We start from the raw sequence: 27,571 nt of genomic DNA on the forward strand, positions 1-27,571 counted from the left end.
TTAACGTGCCACGGTTATGCCGGTTAGGCTAAAGGGGACGGTGATAATGAGAAATGAGTGAAATGAAGAAATTGGGAGGAAACGGGAGAACCCCGAGAAAACGCACGAGCACTGTGTTTGTCCACCACAAACTCCACACGATGCGAGCTGGGATCGAACCAGGGACCCCAAGCACCGGAGGCGAACGCTCTACCACTGAGCCAGCACGTGTGTGCAAAATGGTATTTGTTAAACATCAAACAAAATCAACGAGATATCCTATGATGTGATAAACTGTTTTCACGTGCTAAAGTAACTCCATAAACTATTGATATAAACGAGTCTTGCCTAAAAATATGTACGATTTTATCTAAAATCCTATTATGCGATTGCAGCGCCACTCAAAATCCGGAAAACCGAGAATATTCTGTGTTGATATTTTCTGATTACATAAACGTGCTATTAGTCTGTGATAGTAATAAGACAACTAATTGCTGACCGAAAGCTGAAACATTTGTTTACGAATAAATATAAGTATTTGATAACCATGGAAAAGCAACAAGGTAAAATATGATTTGTGCTGATTAGTTTCAAGAAACAATTTGCAAAAGTTTACGAGTAAAATCAAGTTGAACTTGGCATGGAAAGTTATATTTAATTTATGCAAAATAATTTCTTTAGGCAACAGAAATGAACGACAAATTGCAAGAAAGTATTAAAAATGTGCGTGCTATCCTAGTTTATAGAAATACATATGAATTCATGTTATGTGTATTTCTTTCATCAGCAAATGCATTCCTGTACTTTATCAATTGTCCCTTGTGGGTAGAGTTGCCCTGGGAGCACATTCAATTTAGGAACGCTTAGTCGTTATGGGTATACGTACAGCGTCCGAACATACAAAATAAAACAATAGTGTAAGGAACATTAACGAACTTGTGATAGATGACAACTAAAAAGCACGAATTTACCTAGCCTGCGTAAGGGTAGGGCGAAGATGGTGAGCGTGGGAGTGCGTTCACAAGGGCGAGGCGCGTCAGCGATAGTGGATATGCGCGTCAACATCGTAAACTCTGTGTTGCTATGCTTTTATCGTGGAACAGCTTTCAGATGTTTCTATGTTAAGGATCAAATTTAAAATACAGCATTGACGTACAAATTCAGTTCGTCATGGCTTCCTTATGGACTATCACATGCTTACAAGTGTACATTTCAGATTACGTATTTAAACATTATTAGGGATATCAGAGATAACATCCTCACATGTTCCTCTTTTAAAATACAAGTAGTTAACTTTAGATTCCTTCTACAAATGTTAAAAATCTTCTTTCCGTAAATTGGGAAAGCACCGAAATATGAACTTGGGTGTTGTTCTCACAGAAAAAAGGTTGGGGGGCGCGGTGGCTCAGTGATAAAGCATTCACCTCTGGTGTATGGGGTCCCTGGTTCAAACCCCCTCCCGCCAAGCGAAACTTATGGTGGACGAACACCGTGTGCCCTCCTCGGGGTTCTCTCGTTTCCTCCCACCTTCTTCAAACCACCATTACATTCATTTCTCATCAACACCGTCTCCTTTAGCCTAGACGGCATAAGCATGGAACGTAAAACTCAAAAAAATATTTTTTTTTCAAAAGTGGGTTGCTCAAGGGTGCATACAGGCGGGTTTTAGGCCGCAGGTTGGTTCCTGAGTATATGAGGGAACAAATTTCTATTGAAAATGGTATAATCAAACTTGGGAATCGTAAATTTTTGGGAGAAAAACATTTGAAAGACAAGATGGTAAATTGAGGGAGGAATAGGGTTGCCAACTCTGAAAATTTAAATTACTGACACCCACTCATAATACTCAAAACAGAAGTAAAATAATATTTTAAAATTTGAAATATATAGTTAAAACCTGAAAAGGATATTAGTCAGCTGCTAATCCTAAGTGAGTATAGTAAATTTAGGAGTTTATGTGAAGGCCCTGGGAGAATGAATACCTCGGGCTGACCTGTTACAGAGAATGTTCGAAAATGAAAATTATACTACTAATTCTCATTATATCCTTTTGAAAAAGATTAGTCAACATATACACAGAGAAAAAACCGTTATCCGGACAGCGGTATAATGTATATACGGAATCCTTATATTTACCACGGAAATTGAACGAAGCATACGTTGTCCATATGCTACATACTTTTCCTGCTTTCCGTTGTCCATATGCTGTCCATATGCTACATACATTATGCCGTTGCAGGATGTATGACATCTAACAGTTTTCCCTATAGGCCTATTACATACATATACGTATGTTACATACGTCAGCTATATGTGACATACGTCCATCTGTATGTGAGATCCTGACTGCCTATATACAGTTCTTTCGTTCGTACGGAAAGTACGTTTGTTTGGAACACTTGTATGGAAAATACGTATAAAATATACTTTTCCAGTTAAACGTTTGCTGTCCATAAACTACAGGATTTACACATGTAACCTACATTTTTACGTACACCACTTCCTTTTTCCTTTTGTCAGTGTATTAACATTCAGTTGCATGCAGTTTTATGAGCAGTTGGCTCAACAAACATACACGACTTTTTGGGTAAAATTATGATGCTCTTTCAGAATAATTCTTATTCTGTTTCCATACGTGTATAGGGCCTACAGCCTTGCAGTGCAGACTTTTACAGCAAGGATGCATGACGATAATGGCTACAATTTCTCCCCATGACTTTATTAGTGTTGTCTTCAACTGCAATGCAATTCGTTTTATTTGCAACTTTACATATATGTACAACAACTATCACTGTGAGTGCAGATGAAGTGTTTTCGGGCCAAAAATTAATGATTATACATAGAACATAGTATGTATATATGCAGGGTGTTTCAAAACAACACCGACAACGTTTGGGAGGTGATTCCTGACACCAAGATAAGTCAAAAAGTATAGACAACTGGGTGCACAAATGCTTCCTTTCAGAGTTACAGGATGCCGAAAACATGAAAAAATGAATTTTAAAGGTCCATAGCTCCGAAAATATGGAACCTATCATAGCCGGATCAAGACTTCACTTAGAGCTCCCCCGTGGCTAAGCGGTTAGCGTACGCACCTTTGGCATGGGAGACCCCGGTTCGATTCCCGGCGGGAGCTCATGTGGTTCGTATTCCACGTTAATCAGTAGGTCCACGTCTCATATAACCTCGCTGCTGAACGGGACGCTAAACTAAAAATCACCTCACCTCACCTCAAGACTTCACTTAGTAACTAATATATGCACTATTCAAAAATACATGTTTCAGAATCCTGCAGTACTCACGTAACCATTTTTATATAGGGAGTTTGACTACGGGCGTATAAATTGAAGTACTCACCGAGTACCTCTATAAAATTTGTTGTGGAAGTATCGCTGGATTCTGAAACATGGCTATTTAGATAAGTCTTGACTTTCCTAAGAGAAGTCTTGACTCGACTACGGTAGGTCCCATAGTTTTGGAGCTATGGACCTTTAAAGCATTTTTTCGTGTTTTCGGCAGCCTGTAACTCTGAAAGGAAGCATTTGTACATCCAGGTTGGTCTATACTTTTTGCCTTGTCTTGGTGTCAGGAATCACCTCCCAAACGTTGCCTGTGTTGTTTTGAAACACGCTTTAGCGTTCCCCAGGAACGACGACGTGGACGTAGTAATAATTTGTTCCCTTTGGATAATTTTTTAATTTGAGTCCCCTTGCTTCTTACCATCTAGAGCAGGACGTTTGGGCACAGACGATTGGGCGCGAGACGTTTAGGCGTAAGTCCGTTTTGGCGCAAAGCTGTTTATCTAAATAAGTTAATCTACTTAAATGCGTTATAATGTATTTCATAACAAGAACTCGGATGTTTTCGCACTAAAAGACTTGAAAATAGACACTAATACTACAAATACTCTGTCATAAAAAATAACTGCACAAGTTATGAAATTCAGAAAGATGAAATTTGACCCCAATTTTCTTTAAAAAATCTTCAGAAACCAAATTTTCGTTACGTTATAGTCAGTGCTGTAGTCCTAAAATTTTCAGAGGGTATACGCTGGTTTGTGATCATCTACCATTGTCCAATGATGAATACTGAGTGGGAAATGGCAGGCACCTCAAGGAACACAAAAACTCTTTCTCTAATATATATATATATATATATATATATATATATATATATATATATATATATATATATATATATATAGTTTTTGTTCTTTGAGGCGCTTGTTGTTAATGTCTATGTTCATTTAAATATTTATTTATTATTTATGAAATCTATAAGAAAGTTGAAACACTTTATTATGCTGATGAATATTACAGTGCCAAATCCACGACTATCAAATATCATTATTAACATTTTTTTGTTAAAATGATGGTATATAATTCAATATATATGTTAATACACTAAGTAGTACTAAAAGTAAAAAATAATAATTTATTTTAGGAACATTTATTAACTGTTATCTAAATTATAGTATTTTGGAACTACAATACTTTTATTACAAGTAGATTATGGAATATTTTTATGTATAAAAATTAAGAAAACCCTGACATAAGTAAAATAAATATTTTTTACAGTCCTTATGTAAGTAATTACATCAAAAGGAGTTTACGTGAGCACTTCGCAAATTCAGTTACAAGCTAGTCTAGATCTAGTGCACGCAGAATATCTTTGTTGTAAGCCAGGAGAACGAGGTCCGATTTTCTTTCATGTCCCATAGACAGACGTTATGGTCGAAGGAGAACTGTCAGATGTGAGAAGCAGTTTTCGACCATGGATGTAGAAGATGGAATAATTAGAGCAGCTTCTGTAAGCACCTTTAGGCCCGGGAAAGCCTCGCCATATTTTCCAATTTGTTTTGTGAGCTCTTCCAGAGATGATATGATGTCTTGTTGATCAGTCGATTTGCTAGATCTATTTTCTGCTTCAAATTCTGAAGCACTTTTTAATGCAGGTCTTTGTACTTTACAACATCACACAGAGGTTTCAAATTTTCTTCACTTCTTTTCTCGTTCAGTAAGTGGTGAATGGCATCAATCACAGCTGTCCCTGTCTCACTGAATCTGCTCCGAATTTCTTCGACGGAGATATCGAGAACTTCGCAGAATAATCTTTTCAGCTCCTTCTCGTCTTCCTTTCCCGTCTACAAATTTATGCCTTCCACATCAACAACCGAATCCGCTAAGCGACTGGGGAGGGTGCATTTGTGTTTCAATCGTTGCTGAATCGAAGTGTTTACGGTATATGCCTTCATTGCATCGTGAAGGATATTTTCAAATATTCCTTCGTCTTGCCGACAAGACCTGAGCTGTTCCGTTACCGATCCTATTAACTTCACAGCGGCATCAATGTTCAAATCTCTTCTTTGAAGCAGTGCGTTTGTCGGCTTTAGATATCCCTGAACATGAGCTTAGTAAGGAAACAGAAAGTCTTAGTGGAGATCTGATGTAGTAAACCGGTAGCTTCAACTTTCATTGAGGCGTGTTCTTTACGGGAAGTTTGAATTGCCATCAGTGCACTTAATATGTGAAACCTGTCGTCATAAATTACAGTCACTGTGTCAAGATGTCCAGTCGAACGTTGTTCCAGCAATCGCTTTAAACTCCTTCCTGCGTAATCTGCTGCAACGCATCCTTTTCTGAAAAAGTAATATAGTTGTTGATAAATATCAAAGAACTCTTTCAGTTCAGGAATTGTGTCAATGGCTCTACAAATAACTAAATGTAATTGGTGATTGAAACAGTGAACAAACAAAATGTTCCTCTTCAAATCCTCAGACAAAAGAGCTTGCACTCCATTTTCTGTCCACTCATGACAGGTGCTCCATCGTAGCACTGTGCTATTATCGTGTCGGTTTTGAATTCTACTTTTCTTAAACAATCTAAAATGGCGTTCTTAATGCTGACAGCGTCTTGTTTGTCCAACTTCAGTATAGCTACGCATCTTTCTTACACTTTAAAATTCACAAGGTACCTAATTGCGACAGAGAAATCTTCGATTCGTTGCTTGTCTCTGGTTTCATCTGCAAGTAACGAACAAAATGTACTTTCATTTGCTTCACTAACTATTTTCCTCTCAACAGATTCTGCCATGAAATGAATTATCTCATTCTGAATATCCGGACTAGTGTATGTTGCATTGGCAGGGATAGTTTTGACAATTTCTGCTAATTTCGGATCTTTACGAATACTAAACTCAAACAAATTTAAGAACAAACCACTTGATTGTTTTCCGAGTTGCTCACACCCAGAATCTCCCCTAAAGGACAACTGATTCACAGCTAAGAATTGAATAACTTCCATCACACTTTTCACATAGTACCTATTATTTATAATTACATCACTACACACCTTCTTCACAACCCTTTCGTCCGAGTCCTCACGTTTCCGTTGCTCCAAGTAGCAACTCACAGCATGCCTATGAGTTTCAGAAACGGCGTGACGAGAAAATCCCCTATTTTTCTCGGTTACATGCTTCCAGTCTCTGAAATCATTCTGCACAAATGAGGGATCACTGTTTCTTGACGGATATTTCCGGCATGGGAAGCAAAAGGCAGCATCTAACATAACAGAATACTTGAGCCAATCCCACGTTTTGTACCATATTGGAAGAAATCGTCGAATTGAACCAGAAATGCTGGAACCTGGAAAATTTGCAAGATGCGGCTGAGCGGGTTTTGTATCGCCAAGGTCTGATACATGGTGAAAAGTAACACCAACATTGTGGAAATCAGATGTTTGACGTTTAGTTTCTTCTTGACCTTCTACACATGTTGATACAGATGACCCTGCTTCTGAATTAGTTTCATTTTCGATAATTTTTGCACCAAAAAATGACTTGATGGATGCCTGCTTCATATTTATGACGTTATAATAGTCAGTAGACTAATTAGAAACGTCTGGCGAGGTACATTTGCTTATAGTTCATTTTCTACTGTTTTTGTTTCCTTCTGGAAATTCGCTAAGCACCCTGCTACTTATTATTGCGCAATTATAATGGTGTGTGTCAAAATCTTTTTAAAATAATAGGCTCAGTGTTCTGCTGTCGTCTTGAATTTTTTCTCTGAGTGCATATAAGGAATTAACGTTCTCTTCATTCCGTATATTTGTAAACAAATCGTGAAACAAATGGTTCGGAGCCACTCAGAAAACACAAAGTGAGCCGATGCAAAACTGCTATTTACAATCATTGATTTATTTTCGTGGGTGCTCCCCGCAAAGACTCAAATCACATGAAAAACAGCATTGTTGCCGCTTTTACAATAAACAAAACTTCCGAATTCCCCACTGATTTTTTTTTTTTTTTTTTTTTTGTATCTGACTATTCTAGAGGCGCATGTACGTTTTCTCCAGACATCACAGTTTCGGTACCAGTTTCATATATGAGACATGCGTTTTCCTTGCACTGTAAGGAACATGGACATGTTGCATGTTTTATGCGTTAATTACAGGAACACGTAAGACATATACTGTCACGTAGCCAAAACAGATGTTTTCGCCTGCAATTTTACACATGCACAAGCCAGGCACCCACATTCATGTAACATAGCCTGTTTTCGGGTCAATTTTTATATGGGTATTCTTTGAAAGGGCATCTTGTCCAACGCCTTGAATGCTTGTCGTGGTTATGATTCTTCAAACTCTTGGAATGAGGAAAATTAATACATGGGATATTATTGAGTATATCTAGCAACAAGAATAACTGTTGTTTTTCGTAGAAACATACGCCACGTTCAATTTCATTTGTTAGTAGTAGTAAATGCGCGCTAAGTTCAATTTTATTTAGTAAATGAAATCACAAGATTTTCCTATTTGGGATTTGGTGAAACAATTTGAAACTTCTGGACAACGTTCTGTTTAGAGTGGAAAAAAATATTTTAGAGCGGGCAAAAAATATTTTAGAGTGGGCATTGCCCGCTCTAGCTTCTCCCTGGCTACGGGCCTGTGTTTTACTGTTTTACGAGGGACACTACGAAAGTTTTGAGATGTGAAATAACTTACATACTTAAAATCAATTTAACACTTACATTTTCTCAAAGTATTGCAAGATGTACATCCATTACACTGTACATCCTAAAAACTGAATTGTGATGTTGGCCGTCTGTGCGGACGCGTTGTCGTGATGAAGCAGGATCCCACGCAATCCACATCTTGGATGGCTATCCCGAAGCTTCTGGAACACTTTTGTTAGGCAAACAGTGGTGTACCACTGAGCAGTAACAGTCCTTTGTTCTTCAAGTGGAACAGTTGCAACATGGCCAGATTTGGAAAAGAAAGTTGCGACCATCTTCCTCCCCACAATTCGCGGTCGCTTCACTTTCGTGGGTGGATTTTCGTCTGGAAAGATCCAAACTGTAGACTGGCGTTTATTTTCAGGGTCAAATTGATAGATCCAAGTCTCATCACCAGTAACAATGTCAGAGACGCGTCAAGAATTGCATCCATCCAATCTTGCAAGCATTTCTTCACACCATTCCACACGCATGCACTTCTGCTGTTCAGTCAAAGTGTGAGGCACCCAACGAGACGAAACCTTCCTGAGCCGAAGATGATCATGAAGAATTTTTGTTACTGCTGGCGATCCAATGTTCACTGTAGATTCAATGTCCTTGAAAGTTGTTCGAGGATTTTCTAGAATCATTTGTTCCACAGCGGCAATGTTTTCATCTGACACAGCTGTTGCCAGACGTCCAGGTCTCTCTTCATCTTTAAGCGATGTCCGGCCTCTTCTGAATTCACCAAACCACCGAAAAATTGTAGCACGGGAAGGAGCAATTTCCCCAAATGTCCCCTGCAAACGGTCAAGGCTTTGTGTCTCGTTCAAACCACGTTTGAAATCGTAAAGGATCATTGCCCGAAAATGTTCCCTTTCGAGCTCCGTTCTAGACAGCCGAATACTGCTCACATCAACAAACAAGTGAGGACGATACGGCCACGCCGATAAGCGAGGCGAGTTGAATCTTGCTTCGCTTTCTTGCTCTGGATACCACTGCCGAATGCAATTGTTGGAATTCAAAAACTGTGCCATAACAATGCGTATCTCAAAACTTTCGTAGTGACCCTCGTATAATCTAAAAGCATTTCATGCTGTTTTCTTGATGACACTTCTTACCTAGATCACAGCATTAATAACATAAATGGGTGTAGGTATGGAGAAGAAACCAACTCACTCCGGGAAGGAACAGCAAAATAGCGCCAGATTTTTTTCATGACTCATATATTGGAACACCTGCTAAGAATAGAAGAGGAAAATGGTGATATAGTCACTTCATCATTGGAGTCGTGGCCCGATTAAATAAATAAATATAAACGAAACAAAAGTAGGTGTACCCTCGACTACAGCGTGAGTTATAGTATTCCCTATGGTAAACAACAGGGTTGGAAAAGATATATTTTTTAAAAAAAAGAACAAAACATGTGTTTAAAACATGAAAAAGGTGTTCAAAATGTTTTAAACATGTTTTAAAACACACACACGAAAAAAACATGTTTTAAACATTTTGAACAGTTTAAAACATGATTTTAAACATATTTTAAAATCGTGTAATACCATATTTATTAAGACTTTTTTGCTCTTGCAACCGATCTTTTCATTTATTTTATTCTCGTTAAGACTACACTGTGTTGGGTACAGAATATTTCAGTATAGATTAGTAATTCTCAACTTATTTTATATCACGACCCCCTTTCATTACACCCTCTTGCCAGTGACTCTCGTAAGTATTTTCTTGGTTGTAATATGCTTTTTAGGTAGATTTTAAAATCTACCTACTAAAGAGATTTCACACAATCTATCAATATGCATGGCAAAACAAAATTTTCACCATCCTTGTATATTGCTAACGGGTTGAGGGAGAACTTGGAAGTGGTCTGATTCATCAGATGGTGCTGTCAAGCATCATGGCGGACATTTTTGGTTGGTATTCGAAATTTCAAATGCACAGGGATCATGTTACATGTTTTAAGGCTAGAATTTTATCAGAAATACGCTTGTGCTGTTATTTTAGCCCTAACGCAAGTTATTTCGGAGTTACCGCTTCTGAAAGTTTTCTAGTTACGCCCTTAGGGGCTAAGCTCGCTTTTCCTGGAGGCGGGTGAGATTTTTGCTGCAAAATTTGATTAGTATTTCAGAACACTGATGCTAATAAAATTATTTTAAAGTAATAAATTTTCGAAAAATAATGTTTGAAGCACACTTCATGTTGTGCTAACTTTAGAATATTTTCTGCAAGCCTATGTAATTGTTTGTTTTTTGAGTCAATAATTTATTGAAGAAAGGTAATGTTTGGGATGTTCAGAGCACAATGGGTCCAAATACATTTTCAATAAACTTCAGTTTTGCTCAGCAAATGAATTATATTTCAAAACGTAATATCTTCGCAGCCAAGAGTCCAAAACAAATGTAACTAAAACCATGCGAAAGGGCGTGGGATAGTTTCATATGACAGCTGCTAGACATCGGCATCAGTGGGACAGGAGGGCAACCGTCTCTATCCCCTCTCAGCATTTCATATTTTGGGGGTAGTAAGGCAGTTTTAGAAATCTTTTGATAAGCAAAGTCCAACAGAACAAGTTCGAGATCCTTACACCGAATAAATACGGAGAACATACAGATGATTAAAACTGGATAGTTGCTTAGGCCTAATTTCCAGAATTTAAAGCAGCCTCGAAACTCGAAAGTAGACACATCTTTGGAATACTTGGTCCAAAAAATATACAAGAGAGCACTATAGACCTATAGATCCTTGCGGCCAATGGAAATGGATTATACCGGTAACTGATCAAAATCCGCATTTATTCGGTGTACGGACTTCAAATTTTTTTATGATGGATTTTGCACAGCAAAAGGTTTCTAAATCTGCATTACTGTCCCCAAAATCTGAAATTCAGGTCAGGGGGAAGATGACCTCTAAACGGACGCCCCTCTCTAGCTGTAATTATATAAAATTCTAAATTGCATCTTCTCATGTTTTTCTTTCTTTCGTCTCGGATTCGTGGTTGTGAAAATATGACGTTTTACGTCGATGTATTCTTTTGGGCACACGCTACATTTATTTAACGTAATTATGCATTCGGAGATATGCATCATTGACTATGGCATTCGGAGCTTCACTTGTTAATCATTCCCACGCTGCAGCGTACACAATATAATGTTAATATCTTAAATTTATGAGCAAAGAGGAAGAAATTAGTCCTCCTCCTCCATTCCATCAACGCCCTTGCCTAGCGGTTGTCCTACGAAACTCTAGTCCACATCCTTTCACGTGGTTTTTGTTTTATTTATTTCGTATCCTTGGCTACGAAGATATTACGTTAGCTGAGCAAAAGAGAACCTTTCTGAAAATGGACTTGGATCCCTTGTGCTCTGAACGCCCCATATCTAAAATATTTTATAAAAACTGAGTTGGAGTTTACCTGCAAATCCCCAACCAATATCCAAATTCGGTTTGGGTACAAAACCTCGCGGCGACAACCTCGCGGACCAAAACCTCGCCTGGCCAAAACCTCGCCGCCCAAAACCTCGCGGGACAAAATCTCGCCGGGACAAAACCCCGCCTGGCCAAAACCTCGCCGGCCAAAATCTCGCGGGACCAAAACCTCGCCACCCAAAACCTCGCAGGCCAAAATCTCGCCGGGCCAAAACCTCGCGCCCCAAAATATCGCCATACCCAAAATCTCGCCTGACCAAAATGTAAATGTTCGAACAGATGATAAGGATGACGGTATAAAAGACGCTGTTTCAGAAGAAGTATCACGGGTATTTGACCAAGTCCCGCGATACCATATGAAAATTCTATTTCTGTATTAGAGGATTTCAATGTGAAGGTAGGGCGACAGGATGTTTTTAAACTGGTTATAGGGAAAGAAAGTCTGCATAAGGAAAGTAATGACAACTAACGAGGTTAGTTTCGTGAACTTTGGAACATCCAAAAACTTAAAATTTTAACAAAAATCTAATAATGTTTATGAAAATATGAAATAATATATGAGTTTTTACGACGTCCCTTGATTATGTCCTATAGGTTAAAGGAGACGTAGATGACCAGGATGAAGGAAATGATCGAATAAAGAAAGTGGGAGGAAACGGGAATAACCCGAGAAAGCCCACGCACACGATGTTTTGTATCTTCTTCTTCTTATTATTATTATTATTATTATTATTATTATTATTATTATTATTATTATTATTATTATTATTTGTAATGTGGAATTGCATATTAAGAAACACATTGGATAAATTTTAAAGAAAAGTTTCATTCGCGGCGAGGTTTTGGCCCGGCGAGATTTTGGGCGGCGAGGTTTTGGCCCGGCGAGATTTTGTCCCGCGAGATTTTGGGCGGCGAGGTTTTGGCCACGCGAGGTTTTGGGCGGCGAGGTTTTGGCCCGGTGAGACTTTGTCCTGCGAAGTTTTGGCCGGCGAGATTTTGGGCGGCGATGTTTCGGCCGCGAGATTTTGTCCGTATCCCTCCAAATTCAACCTGCACCCCAAGTTTGTTCGAAACGCATAAAATTAGTTGGTTTAATTTGATTGATTACAGTCTTGCATCAGTAGCAAGGATATATGAGACAAGGCTTTTTGTTTAAAGTGGGATCCGAACCACTAATTTTGAGATTTTATGTCGGATCGCAGTCAGAATCTATACAGCAAATTCCGACGTCTCGTGCCTCTACCCTCAAAATTTAATGTTAAAAGACCGAAAATTGCGCCCTGTAGCGGTAGTGCATACATACAGACAGACGAAAAAATTGAGATCAAATTGTCCCAAACACTGACGTTCGACACTGATGTTATAATAAGTATCACATTGTAATGGTTAGTTACGTGGGCGACTGCCATACCTTGCGCTTTCTCGCCTGGTCCGTTCATACAAGCTATGCCAAGGTGTAAGGTTTTTTAAGAAAATTTAGAACTGAGGGGGGAAGAGGGACGAAATAAAATTTTCCTAATGTAATGAAAAAGATATTGTTGATACAAAATTAATTTTTGCCTGAAGTTTCCAGTCGTATCTCAACCACATCACTGACGTTAGAATCATCAGAAGCAATTTTCGGATCAACACTGCCAATTATTTGGGTTTCCAGTTTTTTCAAGCATTGCGTTTTTCATAATGATTCTTCAGTCTTTGAAGTAAACCAACCATTTCTTTCTTACTCGTTTTGCAACGAGCTCGTATGGTCGTTATTTTTATCTAATGGAGTTTGAGTTACGTACTTCAATAAATTTGCTTGAAATGATTTTCTTTTTTCTTCCCGTAAAACTCATATTAAACGATTCCAAGTTGTACGGAGACTGAGAACCAATATGTACTGTATCAACGAATGCCTGCGATATTTTAATTTCAGAACCGTAATATAGCAAATAACCTTTTGTTTGTTTTCTGAATACAACACAAAAATTTCTTTCCATGATAATTATTTTATTTATTTTTTAATATCGGTTCTACAAGTACGAGTAGTCCAACCTATGACTACGATGCTTTATCGCAAGTCAATTGACAAGCACTTAAACAATACCATATACGTTAAAAATAAGGGGAAAAAAAGAGAAAAAATAAATTGTAAGTCACCATATTGATCTACTGTAGCCACGAGAAATCAAAACATTCACATGGGAAGAAAATAGTCTTCTGAATGGGGAGCACTTTTGACAATTTTCTTTCTCTGTCAGATTTTTTTTACAAAAATAAAATGAAATAAAAATAAACATATGTTTAAAACAAGTCTTTAAAAAACGCGTGTTTAAAACAAAATGTTTAAAACGTATACAAAACTTGTTTTAAACAAAATCAATTGTTTAAAACAAGTTTTAATCATTTGTTTTAAACACTTTGTTTTAAACAAAACAACCCTAGTAAACAGTCACTGAAAGTCTCAATTGCATTAAATGCTTAGGCCTAGTTTAGTTCTAGTAAATTTTTGTATAATGCAGATAGAAAAAAATCGTATGTTACATTTACCATGACATTATCATTACGTGACGGAATTATGGGCCAAACCCACCAAGTATTTTACAATATCAAAAATTTCAAAATTCTGTACAATAGTGCAAATTCTTTCATCTACCATTCTCTTCTTTTCTTGGGAGGGTCTTCTCGAAGCATTGTCTCATACACTAAGTCCTGCTTTTTTCTGTCCTCCGAAGTGCATCAATAAACCGCCATATCGACCAATATCGTTCTTTTATGTTAGATATGTAATAAAGGACATAAGTTTATTTTGGAGTGTCACAGGCTGCCTACAGTAATTTTTATTTGGGCCATTCCTCCTGTCTCAATGTATAGTTAGTGTATATTTTTATGAAATCTGAAATAAGTTTCTGTTAATACAATAGTCTCAACTATCCGGCTTAAGCTGGATTCCTAGTCACCTTTAGGGTAAAACTTTCTCACTAGATGGCACAGCACATTGCGATACATGAGATGTTGCCACATGAGTTACGGATAGAAAAGTCTTTAGACACGATCGCATTTTATACATGATTTACAACAAAGAGAAATGAGAGCTTTTATTGCCATTTTACTCAATATGCATACTGCCTGCTTTAAAATATGAATTAATTATATTCTTTGATCAAAAGTGATTTTTTAACTCATGAAACGTTATGCGTATCTCTCAAACTAGATGTCTTTACGGTGTAGATTAAGAATGCCTATACTAGTACAAAATCATTACATAAATTTCATCTTTTGGACAAAACAGACTCTCAGTACACTCAAAAATGGTGTTTTATAAGCGTAGTTGTAATCCTTGGTGTAAAAATGATCTCTACTTTAGAGATTTAATATATCATGGCTAAAATTCCATTGTTTTCTGGTCAAAGGGCAACTCAATTTGCATTTAGGGGAAAATTATATCATTTCTATGGTAATAGTTTCTTAGAAAACGGCAGTTAAACGTTATACATTTATTTATAATTAGATGCCTCTACGGTGCAGATTAAGGATATGTGTACAAATACAAAATCATTACCTAGGTAGATAGGAAAAAACAGATTCTTAGTAGGTTCAAAAATGTTATTTTATAGGCGAAGTTGCAATCCTTGGAGCAGCTTTACTTTAGGGGCTTAAATATCATTCCTAACATTCCAGCGTTTTCTGGGCAAAATTCGACTCAAACTGCATTTAGGGGTAACGAAAACTCTGCAAATTCCAAAGATGTATGTTTATCTGTAACTAGATGTCTCAAAGGTGCAAATTAAGAATAAGTATACAAATACAAAACCATCACACAAATCCGATCTTTTCAACAAAACAGACTTAGTTCCTTCAAGCGTGGTATTTTGTCAGTTGTATTCCCGTGCAGGTATTTTGTAAGTTGTATTCCCCAGTGCATATATTTTGTAAGTTGAATGTCTTAGTGTAACTTTACTTTAGATGGCATAATCATTAGGCCCGTATCCAGAGGGGTCTAGGCGGGCCGGGCCCCCTAAATTTTGGCTGCCCCCCTAAAATTTTCACGATAGGCTTGCAAATGAACTATAATATGGTGATGAACTATAATATTGTTGGATCGAGCCCCCTCTAATTTCAGCCGAGTCCCCCTACAATTTTGGAGTGGCTACTGGGATGATTGCAGTAGTTCAGTAATTAAGCAATATCATTTATGTATATGCAATCCTTATTACTATTGTATTGTTATTTAAAAGTTTAATAATCAAAATATTTCCTCAAAACTTTGGTTTCCTAGTCTTAATTTTAGTTGCCATTTGAGGCCCTTGAAGTTAAGTGATCCGCTTTGCCCTCCTTTCCTCTAGTATTATATACGTAATTGTTGTATATTATATGTAGTATTTTGTTATCATGTCTAAACCATGATTAATGTTCCAGTTTGCCTACAAGTATGTTTATGATCGCAAAGATCATAATGTCCTTCCCAGGGCCGCCCACAGGGGGGATGTATGGCGCAAGCTGCGCCATTGAGAAAAATTTTGGGGGGGATTTTGCTCTACTTTTGAACTAGCAATTTTACTGTCGGAATAGCATTAAAACATGATTTTGAGAAGCTAATTTTCAAAAATTTTCCGGGGTGAACCCCCGTACCCCCTGCTTCGATACTCGATGAATGAAGTACCGCGCAAGTAGCCGTATGAAAGGAAAGGTTGGTTTGTTTTAAGAGAGAAGGGCCGCCCACAGGAGAGATGAATGGCGCAAGTTGTGCCATCGAGAAAAAAATTGGGGGGAATAAAAATATGGGGGAAGAATTTTACTCTAATGTCGAATAAGTAATTTTGCTGTCGTCAGAATAACATTGGAACACGATGCGATTTTTTTTTTAAATCTCGAGAATGAATCCCCCTACCCCCTGCTTAGAAACTCTATGAATGAAGTACCGCGCAAGTTGCTATATGAAAGGATGGGCTGGTCAGTTTATCGCTTTGTGGATATATCTGGATCAGTCTGGATCAGTGGGTGAAGAAATGATTCATTAGGCCTTACAGGTGTTTGTTGAATATGTCTGGTTTTCCATACCTAACAATATTATACCAGATACTTCTGTCATTACCAACAACGAGTTGCTCAGCAGAGAGGATTATGAGTAAAGTAAAGATTGTAAAAAATAGACTAAGAAGCAGCATGGGAGATGTATGGCTCTCCGACATGCTTGTCCTTTCTTCCGAAAAAGACATTTTAGAATGCATTCCCAACAGCGATATTATAGACAAATTTGCTTTGTCGAGTGAGCAAAGAAAAAAAATATTACTCTATAAAGGACATCAAGGGTAGGTTAATGTCACCACCACGACCAGTAATAATTTAATCCAACAAAATCATTCCTGTAAAAAAAAAAAAAAAAAAAAAAAAAAAAAAAAAAAAAAAGTATGAGCGGCCTTAAAAAAAGTGAAATCACAAAAATGAGCGCCAAGTTCTGGTGAACAACAGTTACAAACACTCAAGGAATCACTTTCAAATTTAGATTTGAAACTTGCCTATGTTGTCTGTTGAAAATTATAAAGTAGTTTGACATAATTGTGAGCTAGTGGTAACCATACAGACAACAGCCAAGTTTCAAATCTAAATTTGAAGTGAGCCAGTGAGTGTTTGTAACTGTTGTCCACCAGAACTTGGCGCCTATTTTTGTGATTTCAATTCTTTTTAAGGCTACTCATACTTGGCTCTTTTACAGGAGTTTTTTTGTTCGATATCACTTCTTTTTGTAGGCTAATTTCGAGGATAATATTTTCTTTTGGTATCAAACTCAATAACTTGTAACTTGCATCTTACTTTTCATGTACAAGGGAATTATATCAATATTTTGTAAAGAAAAATATAATACTACTAATTGTAAAAAAAGAATACCTGTGCCATACACAGTGTGTAGAAGTTTTTATACCCTTCAATATCCTTATAGAACATATTTAGTATTGTATACTACCAAGACTACTAATAAAAGTAATGCCATTTTTATAATTACTACTGCTCCTACTACTACTACAAGCATTCTATAATACTATTACCTGACCAGGATAGCAGTGAGGTTTTGGGAGGATGGCGCTGCTGTTGTGTTTACATCAGTTTCTTGGCAAGCGTGGTGGGACAGGAGAGCGGGAGTTTCACTCCGCAGTGTATCCAACGGTATTTAAAAGTTGCAGTTTGGATGTTAGCATAGCATAATCTCTTTCCGCTTAATAAAAAACGCCGTAAGTTATGTGGTTGTAATAAACCATTCCTGCAGTAATGCAGATGTATTGTGAATAGTAATATATGAATGGAAATTACCAATTTAAGAACAACATAGCACAATTGACAATTCAGTGAGCTTCTACCGTGTATTAAGGAGATTGTATAAAAATTGATTACGTTTTATTCGATGTCATTATAAAACAGGAGCAGCCTGTAAAACGCTACTCGCTAGTTTGTTCGCAAGTTAATATGGAGGGTATATTTTTTTGTTGTTGTTCTTGTTTTTTGCTTCTTACTTAAGATGTTCTGCAAATAACTTCAATAACTTTTGAAACTGTTTGTCTTCACTTGAGCCAGGGGCGGATCCAGGCTGAATGTTTTTTTTTTGGGGGGGGAGGTGTCGTTCGAAGTCAAATCAAGGTAAAAGTGTATTGCAAAAAAAAAAAAAAGTAAAATAACTTTAGAAAAGGAGAAATATCTATTGTCTGTAATATCTAGAACAGAAATGGCCACAGTTCATTTTTTTGAGCAAGAACGCCAATGTAGCTAATTTCTTGCAATTTATTGCTTTATTTGACTTCTGCAACGTAAAACAAAAAAAGTAAGACCTACCAATTTTAGGTTTGGCTTGTGTATAGCCCGCTCCCCCTAGTTCTTTGTCACCGGAACTGGAAGAGTCACTACTACTCTACTACTACTGCTGCTGCTGCTGCTACTACTACTATTATTATTACTACTACTACTACTACTACTACTACTTATATCGAGAACAGAACCCAACCAACCCCTGCGGGGCTTCTACCCCTTTTCTACTACTACTACTACTAGTATTGCTACTAACTACCACCATTACTACTACTACTACTACTACTACTTATACTAAAACCTCCTTACCATAAGATTTACATCTTAAATCTTTATAACATGCGATTCCGATTCATTATGAACCAATATGAATCGTTAGAATCACTATGATTCGTTAAAAATCACTGGGCGGAGCGGGCTATACTCAATCCTTAGGTTTTATTTTACATTTATTATACAAAGGTGAAAATTCTTAAGTTTTATTTTTAAAATAAAAATATCCTATTCTGGAGGGGGGCAATCGTCCCGATCGCCCCGCCCCCTGGATCTGTCCCTGACTTAAGCATATGCGTGAAGTTGTTTATTATGAACAGGACAAAATGAACTGTAATAGATTGATTACAAGTAATCCGGTTAGAAACACTGCTGCTTGCATTTTAGTTCCAAAATCGGCCGCTCGCACTCGTTCGCTGGTCAGGTAATACTACAGTAAATAAAAACAACAACAAAAATAACAATTACTAGTACTTTAAAAACTACTGCTACACTGGGCAATTGTTTTTAGAGGACTTGAGTTTTGAGGAGGGAAGAGATTATTAGTTTTTTGGGGGGAGTGCGCCATCAGCTTTGGGGGGGATGGGCACCCCTGGTCCTTCCTATAATATGTTAAATAATAAAATTTAATAAATAACTAAGAGCCCATAGGCCAACCACCAATACCTTATTCCCATAATGTTTCTCTCAACTCCCTTCCCTAAAAGAGGGTGTAGCCCTACTAAAGGATGCTAGCCTCTGGCTAGCCTTAAAACAAAAAAGTTAAACCGATGAGGTTTGTCCTTGGAAATTAATGGTCTTCAAAGAAGAAAGAATGTTTCCTGCTGTCCTGGAAGGGTGAGTATGAAAGGTAAGTGTCCCTCAGCCGTATATTAATATTAATGGCAAAATGTTAGTAATTAGCATAATACCACAAGTTTAATTCAAATAAAAGGTACATTCCTGGTACTTATGAACTTCAATTACAGTCCGACAATGAAATTACATACGCGGAACGCTAGGTAACATACAAATAATGAAAGTGTATACCTTCAAGGTTTCATACATACAAAAGGTGACATAATAACGAAACAGTTAGTACAAAAACCAAGTACTTTCAATGTTATGTACTCAGAAAGATGACACTGGAGTAATAACACTACACTCCGATACAGCATTATCATAACCAGGCGTAATTACATGCCAGTAATTGTTCCTAAAGTACCGGTAAAAAGCCGTAATGTTTCAAGTTCAATTACGATTAAATACTTGTACATCAATTAAAACGTTCTTACTTCAACGCGAGTACTTAGAGTGAATGTACTTAGAGTACCTAGAGTGTAAGTACAGAAACTAATTGAAAAAGGTGACACAGTAAGTGAAAGTGGGGTACACATGTAGATACTTCTACTCATCTCATCATTAGTTTTGCTAAAACTATCGTTAATTTCGCAAAAAGAACAATTTCCAGAAATGAAGTCTCCCGCCAACTGTGAAGTAGCCTTCTCATAAAGAATTTCCATAAATTTCCACATCACACCGTTAGTTTATTATTAATTTACACTTGTTTTGCTAAACCTATCGCTAGTTTCGCAAAAGCAAGAATCTTATTCGAGAAATAATGATTCCCGTCATATCTGAAGTTAACCCGCAATTTCATTTTCAGAGAAGAGCGCTACAAAGAGACAAGTTTGCCTAGTCTTAGAAAATTACGTATTTCTATTCACACTACTAACTTCAATTACGCAGACGGGCCAAAATATATTTACTAGATGCCCGCAAGTGACACGCGGACCGTATGTTGTGCAGGCCTGGTGTAAAGGTACTACTTTTCTATGTAACGAAGTGTAGTAAATAGGGTAACCAAAGAATAATTTTAGAAGATTTTGCTTTCTACCAAGCCTGTCAGAACTATTTCGACGTTTTACCCTGTAATTATAATTTTCCTAATTGTAATTTGACAGTTGAATTATCCTAAGCGTTTCTCGTCCAATTTTATTTTAAAAAGACAAATGTTACATTTTGGCTATAATATAGTTTATAAACAAGTGAAATTTTATAAACTATGTAAGTTGGAATGAAAAATAAATGCCAGAAGTGTTTTTCTTTGTTGTTGTTGCGAGGGCTGATCAGAAAGTAAGGTTATAAAAGCCTGCTGTGAAACATGTATATATTATTTCATACAACAAATACAACCAACAGATAGTACCTATATTAGGTTACTTTTTGACATATTCTCCATATCAGTTGAGACACTTGTCGCATCATGTGATGAGTTTGAAGTTTTCCTCCTGGTAAAAGTCCTGTCCTTGCGTGTTCAGCCCTAAGTGTTTCACCTCCTCGTCTGAAGAGAAACGTCGGCCTCCTAGGTTCTCCTTCAAGTGGGGGAACAGGTGAAAGTCGCTTGGAGCGAGATCCGAGCTGTAGGGAGGGTGGTCGATGCTGTGAAATCTGTTGATGCCGTGCTGGGTCGGCCACTGAGCTTACAGTAGCCGCGGTTACATGTCTCGCCCATAAAAATCGATTAACTGAGCGGACTTCTTCGCGAGACTAGTTTTCGAAACGAGTCGACATTTGTGTTTACCTACAATAGTGCTGTAGATGATGGGTGGCTGAAACTCTGCACAGTAGCCAACTCAGTATATTACAATTACCGCATACTTCTCATTTCTTTATAACAGACGAATCTTCAGAAGTATCAGCCTTGTAACCTTAGTTTCTTATTCTCCCTCGTACAACCATTTCGCTATATAATTCATTTTATACTTTCACGAGTTCTACTTATTCCAGAAAGTTATTTACTTTTTTATTTACTATAATTCAATCTGAGAGCTGTAGGAAATTTTATTTCATGTTCACTCTAAAATATTTTAATTATTTAATTTATTATAGCATCTTTTGATGTGTATTTATTTAGAAAAATATACTCTGATTTCTTTCGACGAGCTGAATGGATGTTAGAGGTTGTGTAAACTAGTTGCTAATGTCAAGGTGGTAGCAAGTTCTAAAATTTGTATAGATACCAGAAATGTGTACTCCATGTGTTATTGTCATAGAGAGTTCAAGATGCTTTACTTTCTCTGGTAACTTGCACGTTTACTTTTGAATAAAAAGTACATTTAAAAGAAACCAATGATAGTTTTAGTAAACTCGAACTAAATTTATGATATGGGGTGAAAATTTAGGTGATTTCTTAATTACGTGTTAACTTCAGATATGACGGGAATCATTATTTCTCGAATAAAATTCTTATTTTTGCGAAACTAGCGATAGGTTTAGCAACACAAGTGTAATTTAACGATAAACTAACTATGTGATTTGGCAATTTATGGAAATTCTTTATGAGAAGACTAACTTCACATTGGCGTGAGACTTCATTTCTGGAAATTGTTCTTTTTGCGAAATTAATGATAGTTTTAGTAAAACTAATGATATGAGATGAAAGTTTAAGTAAATTGTTTATGGGTAGGCTAATTTAACACTTAGCAAAAAAATATATATATATTTCTCAAATAAAATAGTAATTTTTGCGAAACTAACGAAAGGTTTAGCAAAGCTAACGTAAACTAACGATAAACTAACGATGTGATGTGAAAGAAATTTCGGGCCTCTGGATCCCCCAGAAATTTTTAAAAATTGTAAAAAAGAACAAAAAATTGCATTTCCAGTCTACATATTGCCAAAACTTTTCCGTGGTAGGGCCCCTGGATTCCCCAAATTTGTAAGGGTCCTTAAAATATAGCTTAAAATTGCGTTCCCAGTTTACAAATTGACGAAACGTTTCTGGGACGGGCTCCGGACTCCCGAAAAGAAATCCTGGCAACGCCACTGTCGAAAACATTGTTTGTCGAATAAAATCATTATTTTTGCTAAACTAACGATAGTTTTAGCAAAACTAATAATGCGATGTGAAAGAATTTTGAAATGCATTTGTGGGTGGGGAACGGTGAACATTTAGTTTTTGAATAAAATCGTTATTGTTGCGAAACTAACGTGAACAAAAAATATACTAACAATATGAGGTGGAAGTTTATGAAGATTCTTTAGGAGCAGGCTAACTTTACATTTGTCCGGAACCTTTATTTCTCGAATAAAATCGTTATTTTTGCAAAACTAACGTAAACTAACGATATGAGTTGGAATTTTATGAGAATTCAATATGGGCAGGCTAATTCAGTTCGCGGGAAACCTTATTTCTAGATTTTTTTTTGCGAAACTAACGATAGTTTTAGCAAAACTAACGTAAACTAATGATAAACTAACAATGTGATGGAAAAAAGCTTTGAAATTCATTTGCGAGTGGGGAACCATGAAGTTCGCCTGCCCATTTATTTCTCGAATATAATTGTTAGTTTTGTGTAACTAACGATAGTTTTTTTGTAAAACTAACGTAAACTAACGATATGAGATGGAAATTTATAATAATTCTTTATGGGCGGGCTAACTTTACATTTGGCGGCAACCTTTATTTCTCGAATAAAATCGTCATTTTTGCAAAACAAACGTTAATTTTAGCAAAACTAACGATATGAGTTGGAATTTTATGAGCATTCAATATCGGCGGGCTAATTCACAGCTAGTGGAAACTATTTCTAGAATAAAATTGTTATTTTTGCGAAACTAACGATAGTTTTAGCAAAACTAACATAAACTAACGATAAACTAACGATGTCGTATGAAAAACTTTTGAAATTAGCTTCTGGGTGGGAAACCGTGAAGTTAGCTGCCCATTTATTTCTGGAATAAAATCGTTATTTTTGCGTAATTAACGATAGGTTTAGTAAATCTAACGTAAACTAACGATACGAGTTGGAATTTTATGAGAATTCAATATGGGCGGACTAATTCACAGATGGCGGGAAACTTTATTTCTAGTATAAAATCGTTATTTTTGGAAAACTGACGATAGTTTTAGCAAAACTAACGTAAACTAACGATAAACTAACGATGTGGTATAAATAACTTTTGAAATTCGTTTGTGGATGGGGAACCGTGAAGTTGGCCTGCCCATTTATTTTATGAATAAATATATATATATATATTTTTTTTGGAAACTAACGATAATTTTAACAAAACTAATAAACTAACGATGTGTTTAAGAAAAAGAAAAAAATCGTTAGGTGGGCGGGACAACTTCACAGACGTAAATGTTGAGGTCGGTGAGTTGTGAATATCAGTTACTGTTAACGAAGCATTTGGAAGTAGACAAACTTTTGAAACTGTAAGTTTATTTTACTTGACTGCAGTACTTTCACTGTTCAAATAAAATGGAATGCATACGGTCTTTTCGTTAAGTTTAGTGTAGTTCGTGAGTTAAGTTTAGTGTATTTCAAAATTTGTCTCACGCAATGCGTATATAATTCGAAAGGATAACTGTAGGGGTCTAATCGAAATCGAAATTGTAATCGAAATGTCATTAAGATTATAAGAAAAGTATTTTTCTTTCAAAGTCTCACTGTCAATCATAGTAGCGTATATATACATATGCTCGTTGTATTTTAACAATCATTATCACTCCATTATCTCGTATTAAATTTAGATGGAGGGATAATTTTAAACATTTGATAATAGTCCTAAAGCAAAGTAGAATTTTGATTATTAGTTGCTTATATTCAGGGATGCTCCGGCGGAGGTGTTCCGAGAGTGGATGCCTCAGAAAGAAACTTTCCACAATTTCAGGGGGCAAATATACAAAATTATTCGCATTTTGTAGGCTACTCTGAAAAATCTTCGGATTCAAAATAGACATCTTGGATGTGCCACTGCTTGTGTTTTAACTTATGTAACTCATTGCCTGATTTTAAACGTCGAAAGAGACATGAAAGGATTGAACTGTTTTATAGGCCTAATAGACCCTGAAAAGAATTTTTGCGGGGGGGGGGAGCTGATTTTGAAGTAACCCACTGGATCTAAGACAAATTAAACATCGATTAAGGTACTTTTGTCATTTGTTGAGCATTAAACATGTTCAGCTAAAATTAATAAAGCATTATTTGAGATTAACTATATCTCAAGAACAATTAAATGGAGTAGCTTTGATGGCTACTGAAAATGACATACTCAATGAAATGGATACGGATGCAATAATATGAGATTTTGTCAAATTGAAACTCACAAAAGTGTCTTTATAACATGAACTTTTCAGTAACAAAGAAACCGAGAAATGTAGCTAAATTACCATAATCACATCACTAGAAAATACACTATGTAAATATACTTTTAATGAAGCACATGAGCACCTCTTTGTCAGAATCAATTCTGCGTTAATGTTAGATTTGAAGCTCATGAATTTTATTTTATTTCAACTTTTATGTTTCAATTGTATTCGTAAAAATAATATTAGATATACAGGGTGTTCCAAAACAACACCGACAACGTTTGGAGGGTGATTCCTGACACCAAGATAAGACAAAAACTATAGATCAAGCTGGGTGAAAAAATCCGTCATTTCGGAGTTATAGGCTGCCGAAAACATGAAAAAAATGGACTTTCACAGTCCATAGCTCTAAAACTATGGGACCTACGGTGGTCGGATCAAGACTTCACTTAGGAAATAATATGTGCGCTATCCAAAAATACATGTTTCAGGACCCTGCGGTTCTTCCGCAAGAATTTTTATAGAGAGGGATTTGGCTACGAGCATATAATTTGAAGTACTCACGAACTACCTCTTTAAAAATTGATGCAGAAGTACCGCAGAATTCTGAAACATTTATTTTTGGATAGCATACATATTAGTTCCTAAGTAAAGTCTTGCCCGGCCACGGTAGGTCCCATAGTATTGGAGCTATGAACCTTTAAAGTTCATTTTTCATGTTTTCGGCAGCCTATAACTCCGAAATGACGGATTTCTGCAACCAGGCAGGTCTATACTTTTTGTCTTATCATGGTGTCGGGAATCACTTCCCAAACGTTGTCGGTGTTGTTTTGAAATACCCTGTAATCCTTAGATGTGTATTGTGCTTTTTAAATAAAAAATGCTATTAATTATTATTGGAACTTTGTTCAGTATTCATCCACAGTCAATTATTTATAATTTCATCATTTTTCGTTAATATTCACAGGGAATCTACAGATATTGAAGAAATTTGCGATTGTGACAATTATTTAAAGAATTTTTGTCCATTACAACTTTCTACTCTTTTATTATAATTTAGTTGGAGGCGCCTTAATATTGTTTGCTTACACTTAAGAAATATCTAGAAACGGCCCTGTGTATAATCGGCTTTAGGGAAAATATAATGAGTTTGACGATGGGATACAGATTTTTCTATATTTATCATAAAGCAGTTGTTTAGCTACTTGAAGTAAAAGGTAACAAACTGTTTTCTAGAGAGACAGAATATAGTGATAGGAAATAAGATATTCACTGCATTTCACTCGGCAAGAGCTGTTCGTATCCTCTTGTTATGTCAAGGAGTATATCTTCTGTAGAGACTGCCTCTTCTATAAGCCTTCAGCTCGTCTGCAAATTTTTTTGCACTCAAGTGACATCTCTTGGCGTCAGGCACGAGCCAGAGCAGCTACCGACAACTTTTGTCCTAATGGTGAACTATTAATAAATACCGTGACTGACAGTGAGGCGTTTCGCGCTTATAAGATGTTTAAGCAAATGGTAACTCTTTGTGTTTTGTAGTTTTCGTATTAGCGTTACTTACAAATTGATGTTTTTACTTTATAAACAGGATTGTTCCGCTCCGCTCTGCTAATTACGAATGCTACCAGAAACGGGCAATAGTGAATATAAAAATTCACATTGTTAAGTAGAAAATAATAAATAAATAATGAAAGTTTAAAGTCACCTGTTGTTTTCAGCCTTTATTTTACTTTATTCAGTTGATACAAACGTTACGAAGGTGTGCTTCTTCTTAACAGACAGGTATTCAAAGCCTTAAAGGTACAATACTGTCATGCGCAAAAGGTACACTGATACACTTTTTACACTGATATAATAATTTCTATGTAATATAATTTCATGTTGGAAATACTTTATGGACAGGATACATGCACACATTATATATTATGTTTTCTTTTGATGATTTCAGAGATAAGTATGGATAGCAGATCAGATTCTGAACAACGTGAATCTAATGAGCAGCAGATACGATCAAAACTAGCTTCAGCTCTGGAATTCTATGGTGATCTGAACAAGGAGCTTGACGAGTCATATAAACAAATTGAGGATTGCATAGATGACGTTATTCAGATGAGATGTTAGTATTTACGACATAAGTTATGTTGTACATAAGTTATGTTAGCTCTTAAAAGTCTTAACTTCGTGTCAGTATCAAACAAAATTTCCAACTTTCGTTGATAACTTTACAAAATTTCACTCCTAATAAAGTTTTGTAATATTTCTGAATATATGACAAAATTCAATAAATTATCCTGATCAATGGTACTAATAATAAACTTGGTAGACTTCCCATAAAAAGGGTGACTGTCTCATGTTTTAGATGAAGTCGCACGCCCCTGCAAATTTTGTCGGGACAAGCAAATGTCCCGTAATTTTTATGCTATTGGTAATTCTATATCTTTATTTCTCTCATTAGAATGAGATAGAAAATAACAATGCATTATAATTATTTTCATAAATTTTTGGAAGAAATGTAAGTTGTAAATATTCTAAATGATTAGCAATGCGATGAACACAATCAGACTGCTTTCTCACATCATTTGGTAGTGTGTTTGCTAGGGGGGGAAGAGGAACTTACACGTTAGAAAACTTGCAAATACAGTGTGTAAAATCGGCCTATAGATAAAATGAGCAGGACACAACTGGGGACAGGTGCTTTGCAGAAACGTGAAAACTGCACCAATGAGATACTAGCTTATTGTGACTACTAGCAAAGTAATTGTGTTGTGCGAATTTAATGACGGGTGCCGAAAGTGAATCGATGCTGGAAAGGCTACTTCGTAGCACTCTCCAACGCACTTTTCAGTTGTTTCAGCATTAAGTTAATAGTATCACGAACACGGATTTCCTGTTGGATGATCCACTGCGAATAGCATAGTGTGACGATATTCAGTGCAACCGCTCATGGATTATGTATCACCGACTAAGCCACATCCAAAACTGACTCCAGTGAAGCTGACACCACCAGTGTTACGCGGAATTAAGACATTGACGGTGTC

The 27,571-nt window shown here is 36.5% G+C and overlaps 1 protein-coding gene across 1 annotated transcript in view; it reads left to right on the forward strand.

Moving 5' to 3' along the window:
• The first annotated feature begins 421 nt into the window (after window positions 1-421).
• Window positions 422-27,571, forward strand: part of LOC145666636 (uncharacterized) — a 36,593-nt gene continuing 9,443 nt past the window's right edge. The window contains exons 1-2 of the mRNA XM_081734088.1: window positions 422-542; window positions 26,482-26,649. Coding sequence (XP_081590214.1) covers window positions 527-542; window positions 26,482-26,649 — 184 coding nt within the window. The 5' untranslated portion in view covers window positions 422-526. The remainder of the gene's footprint in view (window positions 543-26,481; window positions 26,650-27,571) is intronic.

The sequence above is a fragment of the Thermobia domestica genome, chromosome 1, assembly GCF_964235325.1.
Source record: "Thermobia domestica chromosome 1, izTheDome1.hap1.1, whole genome shotgun sequence".
NCBI classification, from domain to species: Eukaryota; Metazoa; Arthropoda; class Insecta; order Zygentoma; family Lepismatidae; genus Thermobia; species Thermobia domestica.